This window comes from Chiloscyllium plagiosum, chromosome 9 (assembly GCF_004010195.1).
Source record: "Chiloscyllium plagiosum isolate BGI_BamShark_2017 chromosome 9, ASM401019v2, whole genome shotgun sequence".
In the NCBI taxonomy this organism is placed as follows: Eukaryota; Metazoa; Chordata; class Chondrichthyes; order Orectolobiformes; family Hemiscylliidae; genus Chiloscyllium; species Chiloscyllium plagiosum.
Window position 1 is genome coordinate 37,227,289 of NC_057718.1, and position 25,079 is coordinate 37,252,367.

At 39.8% G+C, this 25,079-nt stretch overlaps 1 protein-coding gene and 1 long non-coding RNA gene across 4 annotated transcripts in view; one reads left to right on the forward strand and one right to left on the reverse strand.

Moving 5' to 3' along the window:
• Nucleotides 1-311: 311 nt before the first annotated feature.
• pkdcca (protein kinase domain containing, cytoplasmic a) overlaps nt 312-25,079 on the reverse strand; it is a 57,048-nt gene continuing 32,280 nt past the window's right edge. For 2 of the 3 annotated variants that reach the window (XM_043695709.1, XM_043695708.1), the window contains 2 exons: nt 2,834-3,007; nt 312-1,744 (listed from right to left, as the gene is read on the reverse strand). In XM_043695709.1, coding sequence (XP_043551644.1) covers nt 1,659-1,744; nt 2,834-3,007 — 260 coding nt within the window. In that variant the 3' untranslated portion in view covers nt 312-1,658. Of the gene's footprint in view, nt 1,745-2,833; nt 3,008-12,144; nt 13,623-25,079 lie in introns of those variants that run through there. The other variant, XM_043695710.1, reaches the window with a different exon arrangement.
• Nucleotides 13,515-25,079, forward strand: part of LOC122552782 — a 13,520-nt gene continuing 1,955 nt past the window's right edge. The window contains exon 1 of the long non-coding RNA XR_006312498.1: nt 13,515-13,603. This is a non-coding gene — a long non-coding RNA (uncharacterized LOC122552782). The remainder of the gene's footprint in view (nt 13,604-25,079) is intronic.

The following is a 25,079-nucleotide window of genomic DNA, read 5'->3' on the forward strand; positions in this document are numbered from 1 at the left end:
AAACGTGTACAGAACTTTCAAATTGCAGTGATGGAGGGAAAGTGCCATTTTACCATCCCAACACTGCAGCAAACAATTTCCCCAGTGCGTGACTACATTTACCCACAGTTCACTAAGCAATTTCCATTTCCCACATACCCTCACCACTGCCTGGCAGCTGCAGCTCCACCACCACTTCAAGCAAACCATCCCAGATGTACCTAGTTTACTGCAACTGGAGAGCATGAAAACTGATGAGAAGCATAACATTGTGTCCTAGAGCGATCCCAGATCACAGTGTAACACAAGAACTCACACTCAACACAATACACTCGATACTCACTTCATCAAGTTTAATGCTGTTTCAATACCAAAAAATAAATAAATGTGCATTAAAACATGTATATCACATTTTTAAAAAATGTTAAAGAGGTGATTTTCTGCCTCTACGCTCTCAGTGGAAAGCCTCATCCATTTCAAAAATTCAGGCATGAGTTATATGATGCCATAAGACAATAACAAAGAAATTATGCACAGTGCACATCACAATTTCCAATATGAGATCCATTCGGTGATACTCCCTCACTGAAATGTCATGCTGGAAAATTACCTCTTGGAGCCAGAAAGGATCATAACAGATGTCATTGCATCAACAATACTTTCACTGAAAGCAAATAAGCAAGACAAACTTTGTCCATCGCAGAAAATACATTTCAAAATACACCTTGCGTCACTTGTGATTGTGTTCTTAGTGTATATTAATGCTTTAATATCCTGCGTTCTTAGATTCTCCTTCTCTGCTAATGTTACTGAACAGCACTGAATTGATGAATGTTGGTTTTGTCCAAATAATGAAGAACATTTTGTTATTAGGTAGTAAATTAGTCAAGTGATTGGGAAAGTTTAGTGCCTTGGAATTAGGCATGAAGGTAATTTAGCAGAAAAGAAGAATTTCTTCTGAACTCGTTTGTATTCCAAAGACCTATCTTTAAGGGATAGGTCTCAAACCTGAGTTTCCCTGAGATTTTGGCAGATAGAGAAAGCATTTGGAATGGGGGATCCATTTCCCAATTATTTACATAAATTCCCCTTTCAGCTATTAGGAATAACATCAGTGAAGATTGGAGCAAGTCTTTGCATGAAGTCACTGTGTAGCAAGTTAGGTAGAGAGGGAACAATAACACCAATAAATAAAAATGATTCCAAGATTGAAAATGCCTGAGCTTAGTGTGACTAAATTTATTTCTGTACCCTGACATTTTGGAATTGTTGCCATTACTATCACTTTCAAAATGCCCTCCTCATCTACTCCGAACAGTGAATTAATGGTTTGGCTTATTTCTCTCAGCATTCTGAGGTGGTTTCTGTGCTTGAACAGTGACAAGAGAAGTGGAGGAGATTTCCAGACTAAATAATGTCAAAATAAATGGCAGTGACCTTGTATTAGAAAGCCACATATCCATGTCAATTATTCTTCTGCTCACTATCCTCCACCCTCACAGTATTGCACATTTTCCAGGTGATCCTGATCACCCTTCCTTTCATTCCATTACACGATACCCCATGGAAGAAAAAAACGCAAGCACCAGAGCAGAAGCACTTCATCCTGCAGTCGGCCTTGGGTTTTATTTCCTGCTAGGATGGCGTAAATTCTTGAGTGTCCAAGGCTCAACTGGTACTCAGTTTGCCACTTTTACAAATGTTATTTTCTCTGCAGCAGGCACTATATGATTTGAGCTGGTTTTGAAGAAAATAAGATGGCGACCTGTGAATGGAAGAGAAGTAATACCTGGTCATAATTATACTCAAGTGAAAAAGGAAATCCTGAACTGCTGGAATCCACTCCAGTTTGTTTCAGGAAAGCTAATCAAGGTAATGCCAAACGATGGCTTTCCTTCAAATGTCCACTTTAATTAGATGGAACTTTGTTTTCAAAACTTCCTATTAAATTACAGAAGCAGCATATTATGCTGACAGACAAACACCTATTATGGTAACTGCTAGACTGGTTATCCTTCTGCAGCTCCTAAAAGTAATTAAAGCCATCTTTCAGGAGAGTGTCATTTGCAGATTTCATTGGTGCCTGGTGTTTTCACACCCTGACCTCATACAAGCTGAACTGAACTCCCACTCGCATTCTCCAACAGCTGGACTCGATCCTAGCCTGTGCTGTCAGCAATCACTGGAGCATTCATCAAGATATGACACAGAAATATAGATCAGTAGTTCATCCAGTTCACCACTGGAATGCACACTGTGGATTGCTGTGACTTTTTTTTAAGCTAAACTCCTGTCCCTCTCTATGTGAAGAAGGGACTTTTCTCTTTAGAAATTCTCATATTTCAAGACAGTCCATAATCTAAAAGTTTTCTTAACATTGGTATTTCTTTTTCAAATAGTTATAAAACAGTCAGTTCCTTTCAAATTTGGACGTTCTAGAAGTTCCTCAAGTATTCAAATTATTGTTAACCATGCTCATGGAAACAAGCCTCAATTTAAGACTGTCATGATACTGTGCAGCTTCACATTTAAATGTCATAAAGTAAGAGTGCAAGAAGTGGACATGGCAAGGATTCCCCTGAGGGTTGTCACCAATGGATTTATCTTTGACTTTGAATCAGCAAGACCAAGGAAGGAAATGAGGAAGGTAAGATCTCTTTTATAGAATGAGAAATAGAACAGTTAAATAGGTTATCACCTGGAATCTCTCATATGTTAAAAAAACTAGTGAATTGGAGGTAAACATAACTCTGTTTATAACTCTGACCAGGCCAATATTCTCACTACATTTGCCTCCAATAGGACAACTTGTTGTCATCATATTAGATTTTGCCTGTATTGTAATAAGGCTTACCTGTCCAAGTTGTCTGGTTGGTCAGAACAAAGGCATGGCACTGAGAATGGTTATCACATATCTCCTTGGCCTCATTAAGGTCGTAGACTGACAGCAAGCAGCCTTCATGGTGATAAGATGGCCAGCACCGATAATTTTCATCTGGGACAGCAACATTGGCAAATTGTTTGTACTCTGCAAACCAAATGAATAAATGAGCTTAACATCAATGATTTATGAAGCATACTGATCTGCATAAACCTGGTGAAACACATCCAGACTTTCTATTGTGAACAGTGAGGCAACCACACAAACTGCATCAACACATCATGGAGATGAATTCACCTTTTTATTTTGGTTTTGGTTTTTGCTCTTACTCTCTACTCCTATAAATCTTGCAAATTTCACCTCCCAACATGTCTTACCTTCTGGTGCTCTCCAGCGAGAGAAATGCCACAAATTAAGTGCACATACTCAAGGAGCTGGCAATTCTGAGGAGCTCACGAATCTTCATGATGCTCCCACTATCTATAGGAAGGCGAGTTGTCCTAGTAAACTTCCATATCAGAAAAGTATGGCAAACAACCAATGATCAAATGGTCCAGCCATTATAAACAAATTACCTGTGAGAACACATTAAATCCATTCATGCATTGTGAAATGTAGACACAGTCCTAAATTCCTTCCAGTTTTTATATGAGCTATTTTCCAGCAATGGTACGAGTGTCCACCTTAAACATGCAGGCACTTAATTTAAAGATTAGTTTAAGGCTTGGACATCAGCTCCCACTACTCTGATATGCAGTACATCAGATCTGGACCACGTTCCATTTAAAGAGTGTGTCCAAGGTTGCTACACAAGGTAAGTTAAATGATGCAATGTGTGACAGTACAGTAAGGTTAAGGTCACTGTATTTCAGCGAATTTTCAATCTTCCTTCTCATCTTCCCTTGCCAAACCTCCCCCTCCAACCAGAAGAAAACATTACTCTGCCACTGCCATGTATGTTCGCTTGATCTTTTCTATCAATGATTGTACATTTATTTGCATTTACTGGCAACAATTCCTTGCTCATCGGGTCATGATTTATCAGGCATAACTAGATGATGAACACTTTCTACCCAATGAACCCCCTAGTGTTTGCTAACAGACCATCCTTTTTTAAGTCCTTTTCCAATGCGTAGTTAGTATGGTTGGTCAGGTGGCATGACTAAGATATGCGAATGGCTGGCTACAAACCTTCTACAGTTTGTCATGTTTGTTTTAATGTCACTGAATGAAAGGAGCCATCAAACAGAGAACAATACAACATGCTGAGTTGCATTTGCTAGGTGCTACTGCTCAATATGTCAAATCCTGGCCTATCAATGGGTAAAAAAGAAACTTGTAATTTATTTTTATGATCTCCAGACAGAATCTAAAATACTTCTGTAGACAGCAAATTTTGACATTTCCTTCAGTGCTGCAGTTTGATTTTTTGGCTTTTCAGGGCTCCTTATTCATTCAACCTGACTTATTTATTAGAATATGCAGTCATTTAGCAACAATACCTCGCATATTTTTGACGAAAGGGGTATTTGGACAAACACCGAAGCAGAATGTGAAGAATGCATCAATTTCCTAAATAATGAACCAAGCTTCCATTAAAGTTACACTGTAGCATGCAATGAAAGCATGGATCTTTTTACTTACCACAGTATTTTTAAAAAGGCACAATGCAACAGGGATAATTTTGTAATAAACATTTTCTCAAAACATCTGATATGCACTCCTACAGCCAAACACCATCATCCAAAACTCACGTTCCACAAATGGTTGTAGTCAATGTGTTCTCAATGTATAAGCACAAAGCTGCAAGATTTAATTATGCAGTCACAACCCTTTTTTTATGCTTCTTGGATCTCGGTGTCAGATTTAAATGTAACAATTGCCACAGTATTCATTGCAATAGCATCCAATAGATGTTTCCCCATTTAGTAGTTCCTGAACATATGCAACCTTAAACTAGTGATTCCACATTATTTGCAAGGAATTCATTACCTCATCTACTTAGCTTAACTTCCCTGACTGTTAGCAAGTTGTGTACTCTTTTTTTGGCAGGTTTAAAATAATTCTCTCCCCTTTGCAGCCTTCCCTTCCCTACCCCTTCCTTGTATCTTCCCTCTTCTCCCCTCCTTGCAGCCTCTGCACTTTCCTGTCTCTACAGCCTTCCTTCCCACCCATGCAAAAGTCCCTTCATTCCATCCTTGCAACCCTTTTGTTCGCCCCATCCAGCCTTGCAGCCTTTCTTTCTTCCCTAAGGTATTCCTTACCAAACAGATGCCCACGTCTGCCCCAACCCCTGGCGTCTGCCCCAACCCCCAGCTGCGCAAGGTTTCTTCCCAACCCCTCCAGGAACAAAAGGATTTAGAAATACTGCTAGGAACGGGCACACAGCACAAACTTTTCTGTGAACATTTCCATTTCAACAGTCATAAAACAGCGGTTGGACAGGTCTTAAAATGCATCTCTTTGACCAAGAGTTAAGAGTTTGAAAACTCAATAGTTCTTGAGTAGTGATGGGCAATAGGAAACCTCCCTATTCTTCTTATTAAAATTTACTATCTCACATGTCCCAGTTTTGAGCATCATTTGCCAATTATTTGTCCATTGTGCAAGTTTATTAATGTCCTCCTACAATCATATGCAATTTTCCTTAGGAACCTATCCTCACCCAACTTGATATTTCTTGCAAATCCAGAAGTTTAGTTTTTGATTCCATTCCAAAGCTTTAACATAAATTGTGAACAGCAGTGGTCCTAAAGTCAATCCTTGTGAAATACCAATCTCCTTCCTTCAGCCACTAGCAATAACTAAGCTTTATATTCACTCTCTGACTGCAGTCTTGAACCTAGCAATCCATTCTGCCACTTGTCCTCTGACTCTATATTCTTTGACCTTATTTATTAGTCTATCATTGGACACATAATTGAATGCCTTTTCAAAATCCAGATAAATGTTTTTGTTGCTGCGTTGTTGTTGTTTCATGACATGATTGAACATGACCTGAACCTGCAATAACCACCCAAGTATGACAAAATGTTGCTTTCAAATAAGATTTTGTTGAAATATACATCTCTGGAATGCTGCTTTAATCTTGGTGCAGTGCTTTCGCTAATCTGATATAAAGTCAGAAGGCTAAGATGAACTGCAACAAATAATTACAATTATAGTTGCATTTTTTACCTTGGCCTAGTTATTTGTAATTATAAGAGCCAGTACTGTATTCATTCTTACATGTGATTGTGATCTCCCATCAAATAGTACCTCACTATCATAGATCACAACGTGGAAAGATTAAACATCTGTAATTACCTGCTACAACCAATGATTCTTTGAACTCAAGCCTGGTCTGATTTTGATTTCAAAAGAATGTTAATTGCTTTACTTTTATCATTCAGTGAATTTCATTCAAATTTCTTTGCTTATTCCATTCTAGAATATAGATTAGCATTTTGGAGCGTAGGAATATGGAAATTGGAATAGACCATTCAGCCCTTTGAGTTGCTCCCTGATCCAATTACAGTATAGGTGATCTATATCTTACTTCCACATACCATCTCCAGATCCCTTGATACATAGGAAGAGGAATAGGCTATTCAGCCCCTCAGGCCTGCTCTGCCATTCAATAAGATTATGGCTGATCTTTGATCTAATTCCATATGTCTGCCATGGGCCTGTATCCCTTGATAGCCTTGCTCAAGTAAAACTTGTCTGTCTCAGATACAAATTTAACAAATGATTTAGCATCAAATGCTGTTTGAGAAAGAGAGTTCCAAACCTACAACACTTTTCGTGTGTAGAAGTGCTTTCTAATATCTTTGCTGGTTCTAGCATTTTCAACAAGTGGAAATAGTTCATACAATATACCTGACAAAAAGTACTTTAAGGCGTTTAATACAAATCAATCCTTTTTCTTAATGCAATTGTTCTTCACAAGAAACTGAGATGAAAACAACTTTCGAGCAACAAGAATTGTGGAATTCTCTTCCATTGGAACACAACCTACAAAGATTACAGTGAGTTTACTCATCACAAAATCCCTATGTTGGTTGTATCTTTTGAGGTGATCCATATTCTCCCCTTATTTTATTTTTTCTCAAGATAAGACTAAAATGCCATGGGTCCAAGTTGTCCTTCGATCATAGGAACGTACAGTGAAGAAGGAGTATCTGCAGTACATGTGCTAGTGTTTTACCCAAGTTTTTTTTTTAAATTTGTGATTTTCACCAGTGTTTTGATATCAAGCAGAACTTTAACTGTTAGACAAATGGAAAGATGGAGATCGTCAGCTGGGAACCATATACATGAAAGTATATATTGGGCCAAAAGCGCAGACGTGCATCTGTCACTTACCATGCAAGAGTCTTTTGAGTGGCATTAACCTACTTTCTTCCACCATTTCTTATTCCTTCCTGACTCTTTTTTCTCACACACATACTCTCTCCTCAGATCAAATGGTAGCTTGCGAAAATGTTCTGTTGCTCTTTCTCGCTTACTGGACAGCAAGAAAAATGTTGTGGTATACTGGCACAGCAAGTGAATTACAACGGTATGTTATGGTTTGCAGGGAATCAGCCTCAGCTCCCGGGGGACAAGATACCACCTCCAAGAGTTCCAAGGAGATGCCTGACACTGCCACAGTAGGAACTGCAGTCAGTTTCCAATGAGGAGACGGAGAGGTGGTTGGACAACCAAGAAAGTGGGGCCAGCATTACTGGGGCAAGTAGGGCAGACTCTAGTGAGGTGGCAACTGTGTCAGCAGAGATAAGCAAGCTTGGGTGGTCCCTTCTATGGACATGGAGGTGGGAAAAGATCTTAATGGGGCACTGAGTGCCCAAGTAACAAGGACCACTCTCCCTTGCCAGCATTACAGCATCACCACATCACCTGAGCATTCTCCCCCACCCCGCCTCCTCATCACAGTGTAAGCAGGAGGAGTCAATTAATTACCCACTTGAAGATCTCAGTTGGCTCAATGTTGGGTGCCCCCCAACACCCACCCACCACAGGTGAAATCCCAGGGGAGGTGCGTAAGTGATGGACACACCACCTCATCTCTTGCATACTACAGGTGGGTGAGGGGGTTGGGAATGTAAAATTCCAGATTTTTCTTCCAAATCATCTAGATCCACAACATAGTAATTTAATTGGAAATAGATGAATTAAGATATTGTGGTGTAATGTGTTTCACTGTAGATTATCCAGTTCTTCCTTTGATTATTAGGTGCAGGAGTCAAAGAGTGTGGTGCTGAAAAAACACTGCAGGTCAGGCAGCATCTGAGGAGCAGGAACGTTGATGTTTCAGGCATAAGCCCTTCATCAGGAATGGATGCTGCAGAAATTCTCCTGCTCCTCAGATGCTGCCTGACCAGCTGTGCTTTTCCAGCACCATACTCTCGACTCTGATCTCGGCACACTCTTAAGCAAAGCATTGCTGACCTGGCCACATGCAATTTAAATGGATTAACTAATAGATTTATAACCTTGGGGACTGTGGCTGTCACATTCAGTATTGACAAATGGATGCTTTGTACAGTCAATTCAATGCCATTAAATGGGACTCAAAATACTAAAAGGTGAGCTTTTAAAGTCGGACTAAAGAAATGAGTAAGTAGTTAACTATGGGCCTGGAACTTCATAAGGATGGATTTCCTCTGTAAAAAAAAGCTTATAGCTACAACATCCTTGGTAAATATACCACCAAGGAGGTTCTTGTGAAGGTTTAGTTCCTGGCAAAACTACTGTGTGACAACAATGTAATATGATATAAAGATCAGGTTTAACATATCTTTTGCTTGGCTATGTGGTTTCTATATTTACTTCCCAATTTGCCACACTCGCCAAAGGCAGTGAATCTTGCTGCTACATATAGCTTGCTTGGCACTCCAGTATTTTGCCCACATACAAATTGGAATGTTGTGTATGAGCAGACTATACGACCTCATACATTCACACCCAATATCCACACATATGTAATTGCTGGACAGTGACTAGAACGGCAAACCTTAGTTGATTTTAGTCTCTCCTAACAGAAGAGTATAACTGTAACAGCTCTAACATCACCTAGGCTGCAACCAACAGACTAAGTGTTAGATCTTGGGCCTTCTATAGTTGTGCTGATAAATATCATTAAATGACAAACCTATGTAGTAAGCCACTGTCAAAGCACATCAAGTATTTATTTATATATATATGCACCATTGTATCGTTAATACACAAACATGGTTATCTGTTTACAAGATACATGATAACATGACAACACATCCTCTTAAATTGTTGTTTAATGGTGCTAAGAAAAAAATCTCAAATTCTCAAACATGTTCACTTCACTCAGCTTTCAAAAGTCAGTTGGTCTTCATTCTGTGCATCTTAGTTACAGACAGCATAGTGCCACCGTAGTTTAAAGGCAAAACATAGCATGAACATATGTTCAGACACAACAGTCTTTCTGGTAGTGAGTTCATATTTGGCCCATTTCAAAAGAGAACGGATCAGCGAGAAGGTAGACACTGAGAGGGATGGAAAGCAATTCCCGAAACACTAACTTGCACTTGGTCACCTTTGTATTAAAGCTGAAAAATGTGCTGCCGGAAAAGCGCAGCAGGTCAGGCGGCATCCAAGGAGCAGGAGAATTGACGTTTCGGGCATAAGCCCTTCTTGTATTAAACACAAGACCTGGATATCTGTCTGCCATCTCAGCCATACAGGAACATGTCACTGACTGTATTGCCAGCATAGCAAACAACACTTTCATACGTACAATTAAAAACTTCCGAAATAAAAATAGGAAATGTTGGAAATACACTAAAACCAAAGAGTCAATCTGCTTTTTCTTTTTCTGGTGCTAACTGACCTGTTCTGCACTTTCTGTATTTTGTACATTTATTTCTTCAAACTTCCATTAGCTCTACATTGAACAATACTTCACTAAATTAAGCAGCAGACTGAAAGCAAAATTCTCAAGAGCACCTAATTGTGTTTTTTTTAATAAAGGAACAATATGATACATTTAACGCACTCCAGCAGTCAAGTGTTTAAATGTCTAATCATCGACTTTTTAATTATTCACAAGCATATAGGAAATAGGTGTTTGTGAGCCCTTCAACCACCTAAAATAAAATGTAAAAAAATGGCACTGACCGTAACTTCAAAAGTTCCTTTGTGATTCACTGCACAAAGCTCTATCTATTAAATCTACAGAAAGCTGACATACGTCTGAAAAAGATGTTGCAGATAAATTTGGTTCAGCAAATTCAATATCCATTACCCTGTGAAGTGCATGTCTCAATCTATTTAGTTCTCACAGAAAGAATGCAGCTTTTAATAAGTAGCATCCATTCAACTAAACTATTTCTTCATCAAATCCCAAACACTGAGTTTGATTGTTGCTGTTAGTGCTGAACTGGCGTCTTCAGCCCCTCCCCCCCCCAAATCAGAAACACAAAACTATTTTGCTTTTCTTCTCTCTGAACATGAATGGTGCAGAGGCTTTTAATTAACAAAACGTTTCTTGCTCTGTTTGACAAAAAAGGTTTCTTGATGGGATTCTAAGAAAGGATTACATGAAGCATGTCGGTTTGATTCTTGCCCAGTTCTTCTGGCCTGCCCTGTACTGCACCCTTGGCTGCCATTCAGTCTAGTTTTCCTTCATGAACTCCCTCTTTTCTGTGTGGTTCAAGGAGAAAAGATACGTGTCCTGTCTCTCAACTCCCCAGCTGCCTCAGAACTTTAAAGGTAAGCCATGCAGCAGCAAATTAAAATAATCACTAATGAAATTTTTTTTTTGATTTGCAGCTGTTTGTAGACTCCACCGTTTAACCTTACTCTGTTGTTTGAAGTTTTTGCTGAACTACACTCTCAGCATCACATATCCCTGTAATGACACATTCATATTATTGAGTAACTTCCACTTGAATTTATTTCTGTGGCAACTTTAGCTGCTACTGTATAATGTAGCCTACGTCATAACCCATTAAATAACAGCAAACAACAATCACAACTACAATACCTTGTCATAAGTATTTCCCCAGTGGCTGTGGAAGATCCATACCAGCCAGTGAATATAAAATTCATGTGCTGCTGGCCAGAGAGTTAACTAAGCAATCAAAAAGCCTGTGGATAGTTCAGGCAAAAGAAAATAGCAACTTGCTCCCAAAATATCCACAAAAACAATATATATTTGTGCATCGCCTTGAACACTACAAAACCTCTTAAGATACTTCACAGCAGTGTCATACATTAAAATATGATAAGGGACTAATGATGTTGTTTAACTACCACTGTTGCTCTAAGCATGTCCACAGGAGCCAGGTTTAGGAAGCTAAAAATTGGTCTTTTCCCTTCGCAAGTCTCCTTCAGGGAAGGTACGGACCTGCTGGGAATATGATTTAGCAGGTACTTCCATTACCTTATCCAAGTTACCATCATTCACCTACAGGGAAGACCGCATTATCTGGATCCCAAACTTCCAGAATTGACATGCAACTGGCATCCAAGATTCGAAAAAATAATTCCAGAAGCTTCAAAGCCGGATATCAGGCACTTTACTGTATCAACAATTAGAGGGAATAATGAATCAAATACTGTATTAAAGCTGGTTCAAGAGTTATCTTATCAATAAAAATGAAATCATCAATTGAGGCCAGGTATACTGGTATTTATGACTGGTCCTGGGTTTTCACTTTTAAATGCCCTTCCATCTTGTGGCAGCGACAAGTCAGGTTCTCCCAGCCACGTCTAGTATTCCTCATATTTCCGGCAGACTCAGCTAATGGACACCACCACCACCAACACCCCCACCCCCCCAATCCCCACATACTGGGAAGGTGACTGCACTGTCCACATACTGGCAGGGGTGATTGTCCAGTGATCATTAATGGCACCTCAGCTGATTTTCTTGTCTCTCTATAGCTTATCAAAAAAATCAGACCTATGTCTCTGACAGCAAACTGACATGAGACCAGCTCCCTCGCACAGATCAAAGTCTGAAACTAGAATTTTCTGGTTTGTGTGGCTTGAAATCATATCTGGTAGCATATTAATCCAAGTAACTATTGAGAGGATTTCGCCATTAATTGTGTGCAATGGATCAGAGTTAGCACTCTGTCGAGGTTTTACCACTCTGATTTAGGCCAAATCGCCCAATGATGCTTGGGCAGTAGATTAATCTACACCCATGGACATCTCAGAGCCTTCTCATTGGTTCAAGCTGAAGTTGCTGTCTGCTCAAACCTTCGCAATGGCAGCTGAATCAACTTATCAGAAGAACAATACACTTGAAACCAGGCCATCAGATTCGATTGAATCAGTTAACTGCAAGGTGAGTAAAATGCAAGGAAACACTGCTAAAAAGAAATTCCTTTCATCTGCCTAAAAATATTGGATCAAACTTAAGATGTAGACATTCAAATTTAATCCAATACAGTCTGGATGGGTTACTCTTCGGAGGGTTGGTGTGGACTTGTTGGGCCGAAGGGCCTGTTTCCACACTGTAGTCATTCTAATTCTAATTCAGTTGTTAACAATAAAAAATATTTTAGAGAAATTTCATCGAAGTAAGATTCCAATATAGAGACATTTAACGAAAGAAATTACAATTAGCACGTTTCATCAGGCATGTGGGTTACATAAAGAAATTATTTTGCACTTCCACGAAAACATAAGTTGATTCAACAGTTTGGGTTATCACACCCTAATTTCACAAAGAGCTCCGGTAAATTTACACCTTCCTCACAAGATCCAACATGCACTCTTTGAGACACTCTGCGAAGGAAAATTTGCTCTGACTGCACTGTCACATGCATAGTTTCCTCTATGATCCACAGATAAAGCATCAATCTACTCAATGCCCAATTTCCAGCACTTGGCTCACGTCATCCTCATATTTTAACACAATAACTCTGAAAGATGAGGAAAGAAAACAGGCAAAAAGAGATAGTACTCAAGAATGAATATGTTTACCCATTAAACCGCCCAGTTTATTGTTAAAAATGAATTACAGTCAATGGAATTTTTCTTTTATTATCATTCCTCATGGTTTCTCAATGTGAATGACTATTCAAACAGGCACAAAGAATTCAGTTGCACAACTCCAGTTATAAATAATTTAGTGCAAGCCATTTCTTAAAATGCTTTTCATCACTTGATCATCTGATCACTAAGACAGTTTTTAGAATATGTTTCAGAGCTCTGACATTGCTGCAAAGAAGCAATGAGCTGAGGCAGGTGTTTTCCCCAGTGAGAGGGAGGGAAAATTGGAAACAGAATCATCCTGAGTCTGCTGTTCAGTGACTTATTTCAGAGGAGCGCCAATGCTGTTTGGAAAGCTGAACATCCAGTCAGCCTTTCGGACTTGGACACTGTGTGAAATGGAAAGTCTCCACTGGGTCCAGAGAAGTACAGTAAATCACTTTTTAGAAAGGAATACCCCTGTCCAAAAAAAGTACTTCAAGTTATACAGAGAGACCATTGTTGATTTTTCATTTGTGCAGGAGAGTGCAATAACCGAAGCCACTATTTACAACCTTTCACATGTGTGAAAGCACTTCTTCACCACATGGTAATGCAATTTCCCAACACTTTCATCATCATTTATTACACGTTCCTGCACATTGTCAGTCAGCATGCCTTCCTTTTGCATTAAACTGTTTACATGGAGCTACTTGAGGCTGCTATTAGACTGGTCTTCCAAATCATGTTAAAGTGGTAACATGTGTTCCACGCAGTGCTGGAATCCACACAACTGGCCAGGTAAATGGCAAAGGGAAGGCTGAAATGAAATGTTTACATATGTTTAAATGTAGCAGATATTGCTATATGGAAGCTGTTAAGTTAACATAGTTAAAGACAAATAATTAGTCTCCTGTTTACACATACAAATTTATGAATCTCATTCATTCAAAACTGAATAATGATTACATTTTATAGTTTGTACATTAAATGAAACGGCCTTAATTTCATAGCAATTTCAACGATTTTATAAGTCAAGTTCGTTCTACTTGTGATTATGATACTTAAAAATTAATAATACTTAATAATAATTCACGGAGATATTCACTGACACGATCTCTAGACTGTATGTTCAGTAAGCTGACCTCAATAAGGGACAGAAATGTTATAAATTGCATAGTTTTCCTCAGTTATGGGAAGCTGGCTGGGGTTCCTGCTCTTGATCACAATCCAGCAACCCCTGCTGATAATGCACATGTGAAGACAATCATGTTTGCACAGCCTACTCTTGGGTCCTCCTGGATTCTACTGTAACCAACAAGGAGCAAATAGGTACCAATCTCAGCCTGACCCCCCACCCCCCCCCCTAAAATCACTATGAGATGCTACAACTTGATGCATCTGTTTTTATATCGATAGTCAGCTTGATCAGACTGGAGTTTGCATGTGTATTAATCCTCAGTACTGTTACGGTGTCATTTTTAAGATAGGCATCAGCTCCATGAAGGTTGCAATAACAAAAATTTCCTGCAGTCCTTCAAACTAAAGCTGGCCGGGTTGCTAGAAAACAACAGCAATCCAGTTGCAGAGAATAAGTTTGCAACTTAAGTAGGCCTTTTTGTTTCAGTTAACAAATAGCAAGGACACTAATTTGCCCCATTTGCCCCAGGCAGACCTAATAGGGCAAGAGAAAAGTATTGCTGAGTTGAAAGTCTGAAATGGAAACTGAAGGTCCTAGGGACGACTGTGACAAAGAGACAAAAGAAAAAGAATATGACTCTTCTTCGGACTGGTGAGAACTATTCAGATACATTATTTAAAGATGATTCAAAAGTTTCATAAAAAGCTAGACATTATATAGGACCTTTACACTAATAATGTGTACATTGAACAGTAATTTGATTGCAAGGACTAAATTAGATTGGATTAATAGGATTTATGAGCTATTGTGATTTGCTGAAACTTTTCTTGATTGGGAATTGTAGAGAAAATTCACATGGTTTTACCCTCAGGTATTCTCACCACTCCTTGGAATTAGTGTGCTATGATAATGGATTAATGACACACATGGTTGTACTACGGGACAGTGAGAATGAAGTGAATAGTAATTTCTGATTCTTCGAGTAAATAACTTCTGAAGTACTCTGACAATCTACTTACATGTATCAAATTGCTGGAAGGACAAAATAGAGGAACCATTTGACCTCAGAGTCAACAACAAATCAGGGCCCACAAAGGCACATTCAACCTACCTAACCCCGCAAAGTCCTCGCCACTAACACCTAGTGACAATTGAAGACTAATCAAGCAACAGCCAGACATAATGATGGTCACAGAATCAATCCTATCAGCCATGTCTCAAACTCCTCTATCGCTATAGCAACAGTAGTAGTGTTTTCTTGAGCCTGTTTCTCAATTCAATTCATTACAATTGATCAACCCCTCAGTTTGATTAACCTCCGTTTGTTCTATATGTCTTGATTTCCCTACTCCACCCAAAACAATCAAGCAAGCCCAGTTTTGTACATTTGAATTGGTTCAGACTGCACACTGTTTGGGTAGGGTTAGTGAAATCGAGGTATCACTGTAGTTCACGTGCAAAGGTGTTCTTAAATAACTTTACAATTTTTGCTTTATTTTCCTTGTCTTGAATGCTCCCACCAGTGGAAGTTATATCTCATCACTCACCATATTAAATCCTGATATCATTTTAAACAGACCAAAATTCAGTCATCCCACAACCATCCAAACTCAAAGGAATTAAAGTCAGGTTTTTGCAATCAGTACACATAATTTAACCTTTTAGCCTATTAGGAAAAATATAAACTTTTCACCCTGAAGTAATTTGGCTGAATTTGCCCAATATGCCTTTCAGGGTAAATATATACATTTTGAAGCCCTGTGTTGAGAACTGATGAAGTATGATCAAAGCTCTCTGTATAACTGAAGCATCACTTGACCTAATGGCTGACATTCTATTAACCTTGCTGATTATCTTTTGTACTTGTGTACTAGCTCTTAGTTGTCAGTGCGTATACACCTAAATCCCTTTGCCTCTCGACAGCTGCTAATTGTAACCTCTCACCATCAAGAATATATTTTGTTTCTTCTTCTCAGACTCAATGTGGACGACCTCATATTTTCCTCCATTGAACTTGATCTGTCAAAGATTTGCTCACTCACTTACTATGTCTAGGACTGTTTGTTATTCTCTGCTCCAATCCAGTGACTGGAGTTGCATCTAGATCAAAGGGTGACAGTGGTCATTGAAGGTCACCATCTTAGTTTCAGAAATTCCCCAGGTCACTAACTTTACTTATCAATGATTTTCTCACCATCATAGGGTCAGAAGTGGGGCTGATCACTGCTGAGTTAACAGAAATCAAAGCTCTATACACAATTCCTCAGATAAAAAAAAGCAGTCCATGCAGCAAGTTTGGGATAACGTTCAGATTTAGTTGATACATCTCAGATGCTAGTAGGGCCCAGGACTGGGGGAGGGGGGCTTGGGCTTACATCAGGAGCCAATAATTGGAGCCCAAAACTCTAACAGGCCTGCTATGCTCAGACCAGAATGTAGCCACAGTGCTCCAGGTGAGGCCAGAGCCACTAGGCTCAAGCGAGGCACTGGGGTAGGGTTGGGAGTAGCACCAGGGCTCATGCTTTCTGTCCCTGAGCCTGAGTACAAGGTATACTATGAGCATCACCAACAAGATGGAGCTTAATCACCTCTCCTTTGCATTCAAATTAACTTCACTGAGTTTCATGCCAATTGCATCCTGAAGGGGGTTCACTCGCCAAAAACTCAACTGAAGCTGGCTCATAAATGTTGTGATGATGACAGCACAGAGAAATAGAAAGATTATGTCAAAGACTGAGGTAGATCAGGGTGCAGGGATTCTGTCACAGGCGGGCCATCTCCTGATGCCCAAAAGCATTTTCAAGCCATGTTATGGATAGGATACTTTCCACTTGCCCAGATGAGTGCAGCCAGATCAAATGGCCAGAAACAATTTCAAGAAAAAGACTCTCCGATGGCATTCTGAGAATAACTATGAATGTGCACTGCTAAAAATGAATGTCAGGCATTATCCACATGAATCTCCATGTACTTTTATCTTTGAATGAGAAGGAGCATTTTGTCTGATTGATAGGCCATTAGGACTTACTATGTGAGTGGTAACAATATATTGCTGAGGGATCACCACCCATTCTGCAAAGAATCTTGATACTTTCATATGGATAATTTTGGACGTTAGCCAAGAGAAAGTTAGCAATGATCAGAGACACCTGCTGAATCTCCTAGAAAAGTGGGACTTCCTACAACAGTTCATGCAGGTATGCAAAAGGTATGCCAGTGTTATAAACTTCTTTACATCTCTGTGCCAAATCCTGTCAGGTCACAACTACTTCCATACCTTTCAGTCAATCAAAGCAAATCTCAGATTAAGAAAACTACAGGTTTCTCATCAGCAGTGACCAGCCTCACTCCAAACAGTATACAACAAAATTAAACTGACCAGACACCCTGGCCCTTTTCAAACAGCAATTACTCCCTTTGGAACCTTTAGAACCTTTAGATTTTACTGAGGCTTAGCTGAGTTCAGCCTTGTGTCCTACCAAGACAGCCCTTCACCCAAAAAGTCTGAATAAAATGTAAAGGCTCACAGTACTAAATCATTGTACAAACAGCAGTGTTATGGTTGATTTACACCCTAATGATCTTTTAAAGTACTACTTACATTGTATGCACAGCAATAACATCACACATTTTCATTTCATGTGCAATCAATCTACACATGCAATGGTAAATTGTATTAAAAATATCATCAACATTGGGAAGACAAATTAAAGCAGTTATTTTAAAAGACTATTAGGTTTGATATCAGCAATGTTTCAAAACTGTGGATAAGATGCTATTTAATAAGACTGTTTGATGTTTCTCTCACTTCAGATGACTCAGTTCCCAGACAAGACTTAAGCAGTTTCAAGTTGTGGCCTGCGGTAATATTTCCTGGCAACTTCTATTGGGTATTTTGTCATTTCTAAAGGTTGAACTGTGTTGGTGATCACAGTCCTTGCCTTAGACTAGTGCTTTTCCTTTTACTTAAAGTTTTTAGGCTAAACAGCATATATTATAATTTGCATGCTGCAGCCTTATAAGTAAGGACTCTAAACAACTTGTTTTGCTCACACATGTTCACTTACAATTTGCATTTTTGGATTTTGGTTTTATTTTATTCCATGCTATCGTTTTAAAAGTTAATCATTTTTGATAATTGAACAGTTCTTTGTCCCCAGGCCCAAGAATCCCTTTCCCAGTATCTCCTTTTCCTTAGCTAGCAGGGCGTCTCGTGCTGCTACCTGAAAGTTTGGCAGGGAACATATCCCAATGATGCAGGCTGTCCCTCATTTAATGCCTGCATGAGCAGGATTTCTGTCCCTCGCTCAGGAAGACATTCTGCCTCAGAGAGAGAGCGGCCAATCTGATTGACGGGCAGCATTGGCCACAGCTTGATTTGCAAGCAACCCTTAGATTCTATATCCTGGATCCCAAGATAGAGGTAACTGTAGGGAACTGGATGGGGCTTTAGTGGTGATAGCAAGAGCGAGGTTGACATGGCAAGGCGAGGAGAGGAGAGAATGGAGCACTTGGGTTTTGGGGTGGGAGGGTGCGTTGGGTGAAAACTTCTGGATTTGGTCAATCTTGAAAGGGTGCCAATAAAAGAAGAATGATGCTTTCTCCCCTGAGATCCAAGCAGAGTCATCTGTCAGGCTTCACTGTAAACCTCCTTCGTTACCCCAACTCCCCCCCCAAAAAAATGTTACTGAGTAAGAGATGGCCCTTGAGAGGGCCAGTAATTTAGCATGTATTTAAAAACTTCAATTGGATGACCTTTCCTTGCCTTCTATAAAGTAATGAATGGGCAGGAAGGCAGCAGGAAAGCTACCCTGGGAATTATCTATGACCCCTGAACCTGCTGATTCAGGCCGTCAAATTGTACCTTAGGAGTCAATACTCTACTGTAGAAAAAAAAACAAGTCCCACCCAGATGCTCAATTGATAAATGTATTCCTCAGTGCAGTCTTGAGCCAGTAGACAAGGACGATTGGAAGTTTGATCCCATTGGCTAACCTCAATTGACGTACTGGCTGCATGGCTATCCTCAATGCCCCTGACCTAAAAGGATGAAAATAATCAGGTTGAATTACTACTCCTGATCATTTTACAGTGATACCGTGGATATATGTGGTCATTGGACAAAGTTGGGTTGGAATTCAGCTGTCAGCCTTCTCATTCAAACAATTCAAGCTCAGACATGAAGAATAGAACTTGGGTCAAGTACCAGAGGACATCAAGTTCCAATGAAGCCATAACCCAGTATCTTCAAAAAACAGGGAGAAAATGGACACTGTAGTATAGTTTTACATTGCTGGTCAGCAAATTCTCCATACCCACTTTAATACTTCAAACTAATACTTTTAAGAACGGATAGTAATGTGCTAAAAAAGTGACTGCAGGTCTTTATTAATGCTTGATCAATTCTTTGGTATCAACAGAAACAATGTCACATTGCTCAATTGAACATTTGCTTCTTTTAACAAAATTCTTGATAAAAATCTTAAAATTTAACGGCAATTTCCTTTTCCGATTAATATGTTATTTGAGTTGAATTAACTTGACAGTCATGCTTCTTTCAAAGAATGAATACCATACATCACATGTAAACAGCCTTGGTGAGTACAAAATGATCTGTTACATTTCGCCTTTAGGCATCCTGCTGTAAATATAGGTAAAACAACACAAAACCGATTACAACAGGCACAATTCACCAGTAATAACTCAGTCTTGTATACATTTCCAATAAGCCCATATCCCAAAAGCCTGTAGGGTCAAACAAACTCACTTTACAGTTAAATGCAATGTAATAGATGCAATAGATTGTGGTCTCTTTATTCAGCTTGTCTCAAGAACCCCTGAAGCTGAATTTAATCAGCCTTAATGACCATTTACTCTACCCACAGCAGTCAGGTTGTGATTTACTGCTTAATGCAGATCCTGGCTGGAAAACAGCCAGGCTTTCCCAAGTTATCACCTGCAAATACAACATCTTTCCAGAAGTACAGCTGCAACAAAATAAAACGTAGGTGCAGCATTTAGATGTGTGCTCACAAAAAGACAGAACAAAAAAAATAGAGTTAAAAAGATGTACAGCATGGAAACAGAGCCTTCGTCCAACCCATCCATGCCGACCAGATATCCCAAACCAATCAAGTCCCACCTGCCAGTACCTGGCCCATATCCCTCCATATTCATATACCCATCCAAATGCCTCTTAAATGTTGCAATTGTACCAGCCTCCATCACTTCCTCTGGCGGCTCATTCCATACCCGTACCACCCTCTGTGTGAAAAAGTTGCCCCTTAGGTCTCTTCTATATCTTTCCCCTCTCACCATAAACCTATGCCCTCTAGTTCTGGACTCCCTGACCCCAGGGAAAAGACTTTGCCTATTTACCCTATCCACGCCACTCATAATTTTGTAAACCTCAATAAGGTCACCCCTCAGCCTCCGACGCTCCAGGGAAAACAGCCCCAGCCTGTTCAGCCTCTTCCAATAGCTCAAATCCTCCAACCCTGGCAACATCCTTGTAAATCTCTTCTGAACTCTTTCAAGCTAAAGAAGGAAAGCTCAAAGGACATCGCTGCCTCTTCTATGCTGCACTAAATGTCATTTTATTAATGTGATGTTGCAAAGTATTCAAAAAATATAAGTTCAAATCACAACATTCCTCTTATCTGCTCTCTGTGGCAAGTGTAGTCAGTTTTCAGCTTGACTGTCTGAATGGTAATCTAGTGGATGCATCTCTCAACCATTACAAAATTAATCAGTTCTACTGGAATTAGAAAAAGGTGGATTCTATAATGGATGAGGGATTTAATCTGTCAGATTACTGCCCAGGCAATGAAGATACAAATCTACTCTTCTATTTACCTTCTCATCACAAAGCAACAAGATGGATGTTATGCCAAGTTTAATAATTTCTCGTCATACGACTGACATATTTCACCTAGGAAAGCACACATTGTACAATCGAGTGCCCAAAATAGGCGACACACACCGCGAACAATTTCCAATTAGCAACTATTGTAATCCAGAAAGTCGGCTGAGGGAAGTTAGGAATGAATCCAATATTTCCATATTTTTTATAAACTTGCATCTCTTAAACTTGCCGCCATAGTTTCAATTTGCTCCCAATTATTGGGTAAAAGTGATTCCCCAGTTAAACTCAACCAACTCCATTAAATTAAAATGTAATTCATAGACAATACATCTCATGCCAAGTTACTGAAAGCATACAGTTTATACATATTCATTTCTAAGCAATGAGATATGCCTACACAAACACACTGTATTAGATAGGAATATAGGCCATTCAGCCCCTCGAGCCTGTTCCACATTTCAATGTGATCATGGCTGATCTGTAGTTTAAATCCACATACCTGCCTTTGGCCCATAAGCAGTTCCCCCATATTATTGCAGCCCTGTGTTACTCTATCATCTTTAAATGCACTCTTCCCATCGATTTATTTGAAATAAAATTTCTTGTATTTTTAATTTTTGTAATTCACATGTTAAATTTATACATCTATTTTTGTGACTTCTACTCTTTCACACCTGGTAGTTCCTTATTTAGAGGAGGGAGAAACACAACAGTCTAGTTACACCAACAGAAATATAGTGGGATCAACTCGATATTGTTTTGTGGGAACATACTACAGTTGTGCTAGCAATTGAGGTTTCTCCTGGGGTAGAGGGAGGAATAGAAAATCTTTAGCTGCATTAGAACTATGAAGGGTGTTATTCTTTCAATTGATGGAAGAATATAGTTACAGAACACAGTAATGCACTTGTTACTTTGAATCTAGTCTTAATTTGGCTCCTGGTGGGAGTTGGGCTGAGGTGAACAGGAAATTGACAGGCCTTGGCAATGTGAGATTGACAGGCCTTGGCAATGTGAGATTGTGATTATTCAGGTCTCATGGGTGTTCTCAACAAAACTCAACAAAAAGTGCCAGCTGACTGATGTGGTTTCTAGGGTCAAACTCCTCTGTCAGTATGATATGTTCCGACTGCTATCCTATACACTAGCTTACACAACCTATACTACAAAGACAGAGTTCTTGTTGAGATGGATGTCTCAGAGTTTATTAACAGTTCTAGCCATTTAAACTGTTATAATATCTCAGATTTATAGGGTAGTCTGAGTTTAATACTTATTGATATTATGGTTACATTACACGACATATAGCCGACTGCGAGATTGTTGGCTGCACTGTCTCCACTACAGAGACACAGAGAGAGTGCTGCAGGTGAGACAAAGATGTCATCTGTCTTAAAGGCACACTGCATTTCTGAAACTTAAGCAATAATACAATATTGACGAGCGGGTGAGGGGCTGCAATCAAGTGTCCATAGATATATGTCCCATTGGTCAGTTACATATCTAGGAATGGAGTCCCAAGGGTCTCTTGGCCAGGGTAGTGAACAATGGCAGAGGGAGGGCCTAAGCTAATCTTTTCAACCTGGGGTAGAACGCTTGCACACTGGACAACTTACAGTTTAGAAATAGTCATATTATCCTGGTACCCAGGATAATATTTCAGAAAAAAATTGAGCAGCTTGTGGGACTGACAGAGTAAAAAGATGGGCAGGATGAACTGAGCAAAAGCTAGACAAAAATATAAATAGAAAAGACATGGAGGAGACAGAAAGGGAATAAATCTGATTGAGAGCAAAATAATAAAACCTGCAGACGGCAGATTAGAAAGAAAGAATTAAGGGGCTGGATTTTTCACCGCTCTCTGAGAGTTGGGAATGGTTGTCCATGTGATTGTAAAATCACCTTCTACACGTTTTTAAATCCCAACATGTACAGATGCATTCCAATTTACAAAGAGAGGGCAGGAAGGGGTGGTAACAGGGGAACCATTCACCTCCAATTCATGTTCTATAATTTCAGGAGCTTCTTAACAAGTCAGCATTTTCAATTGGTAAATCAGCGAACCTGAACAGTTTAGTGTCTATTAGTGAACAACTGTCAGACTCAATGTGGGGAGAACTGAAAAGTTTTTCTATGTCGTAGAGAATGTTGGAACCTGGGAGAATTTTCTACTGAATTGTGGTATTACCTTTCATTTGGTCTTAGGTCATTTTCCTGCATGATTAGTGTGGCATTTTTGCCTCGGAAATATGGACAGACTAATCTAAGCAGAAGTTTCATTTGCAACGTACCTCTTAGAGTCTGAAATGGGTGAATTCATCATGGAGATCAAGGAAATGGCACAGCCATTAAACAACTACTTTAGTTCTGTCATAGAGGCATAGAGTCATACAGCATGGAAACAGACCCTTCGGTCCAAACCGGTCCATGTTGAACCTAATCCCAAACTAAACTAGTCCCACCCACCTGCTCCTGGCCCATATCCCTCCAAACCTTTCCTATTCATACATCTATCCAACTTCCCAGAAATTGTAGGGAAGCAAGGGTCTTCGGGAAGGAAGGTTTGCAGGAAATCAGTATTAGTAAAGATAGCGATGGATAAAGCAATAGTACTAGAATGCAGGTAAATAAGGACCAGATAGTCTACATCCAAGGGTATGAAAGGAGCTGGTCATAGGAATCGTGAATGTGTTAGATCTGTACATTTTGCAACAGTCCAGCAGATTGAAAGATGGCAAATGTAGCCCCAATACTTAAAGAAAGAAGGAAAAATGAGAAAAGGGAATGACAGACTGGTTAGTTAGCAGTAGGTGAAATCCAGGAGTGCTTGCCCAAGCAGAAATATATTTGCCATTGATATGGTTCAGCAAGTTTTCACTGGGTTGATTCTTGGGATAGCATGTTGGTCATGACAGTAGAGATTGGGTCAACTTGGCTGTGTTCACTAGAGTTCTGAAGGTGATCTGATTGAAATGTATAAATTTCTGACAGAGGTGGACAGGTTTTGTGCAGGGGTGATGTTCCCCCGATCTGGGGTGTCCACAAGAGATCGCAGTCTCAAGAAATGGAGTGGACCATTTAGGATATACAGACTGAATTTAAAACTTAGAAAATGAGACATTTCTTCACACACAGGATGGTGACCCTCTGGAATTTTCTAACTCAACAGTTGCTGGAGGTCAAATCACTAAATTATGTTTAAGAATGAAGTAGATGGATTTTTAGACACCAAAAACATCAAGGGTCTAAGAAGAGGCTGGAAGTACGCAGTTGAGGTAAAAGATCAGTCATGACCATATTGAATGATGGAGAACTCGTAATGATCTGAATTCTCTCCTCTTTCTCCTACTTTCCATGTTTCTCCTTTTGCTCCCATTTTCCATGTTTCTCTGCTTCAATTTCAGTTCAAAAACATAGCAGCTTCACTCTAAATTCTGTGTCTCCCTGTAGCCACAACCAGTCTTTACTAACAGCACAGATATCAGAGAAGAATCAACAGACATACATAATCAAAAACATAATCATTCACCAGTCCACTTAGGCTGCTGGCCCTCCGAGGGGCTGTCTGCACCATTCTGCAATGGCAGCTTATGCCACGCTTTGGCTGCCATTGTCCCTCATACTCTGAAGCAGCAACAGCTCCCTACTCCTGGTAATGCACATCTCTTCTTTGATAGTGAGATGGCCTCCAGCCCCAACAGAGCATTCACATGGTCAACCAGCATTGCACTAAATTTAGACTTCATACCGTAAATGGTCTACCCTATTTCATGCAATGCTTTGACCCAGATGTTATCCAGGCTTCAACTATCCAAAGCAATTTGAAAAGCAAGTACAAGGTGTGAGAAAGGCAGAGAGAGAAGTAGGACAGGAGGGAGAAACAATATGACAGGCAGAATGGGAAAGGAAAACAGGAGTGTAAGAATGTGATACCATAAGACCATAAGACAAAGGAGTGGAAGTCAGGCCATTCGGTCCATTGAGTCCACTCTACCATTCAATCATGGCTGATGGGCATTTCAACTCCACTTACCCGCATTCTCCCCATAGCCCTTAATTCCTTGCGACATCAAGAATTTAGCAATCTCTGCCTTGAAGACATTTAGCGTCCCGGCCTCCACTGCACTCTGCGGCAAAGAATTCCACAGGCCCACCACTCTCTGGCTGAAGAAATGTCTGTTCTGAATTTACCCCCTCTAATTCTAAGGCTGTGTCCACGGGTCCGAGTCTCCTCACCTAACGGAAACAATTTCCTAGCGTCCACCCTTTCC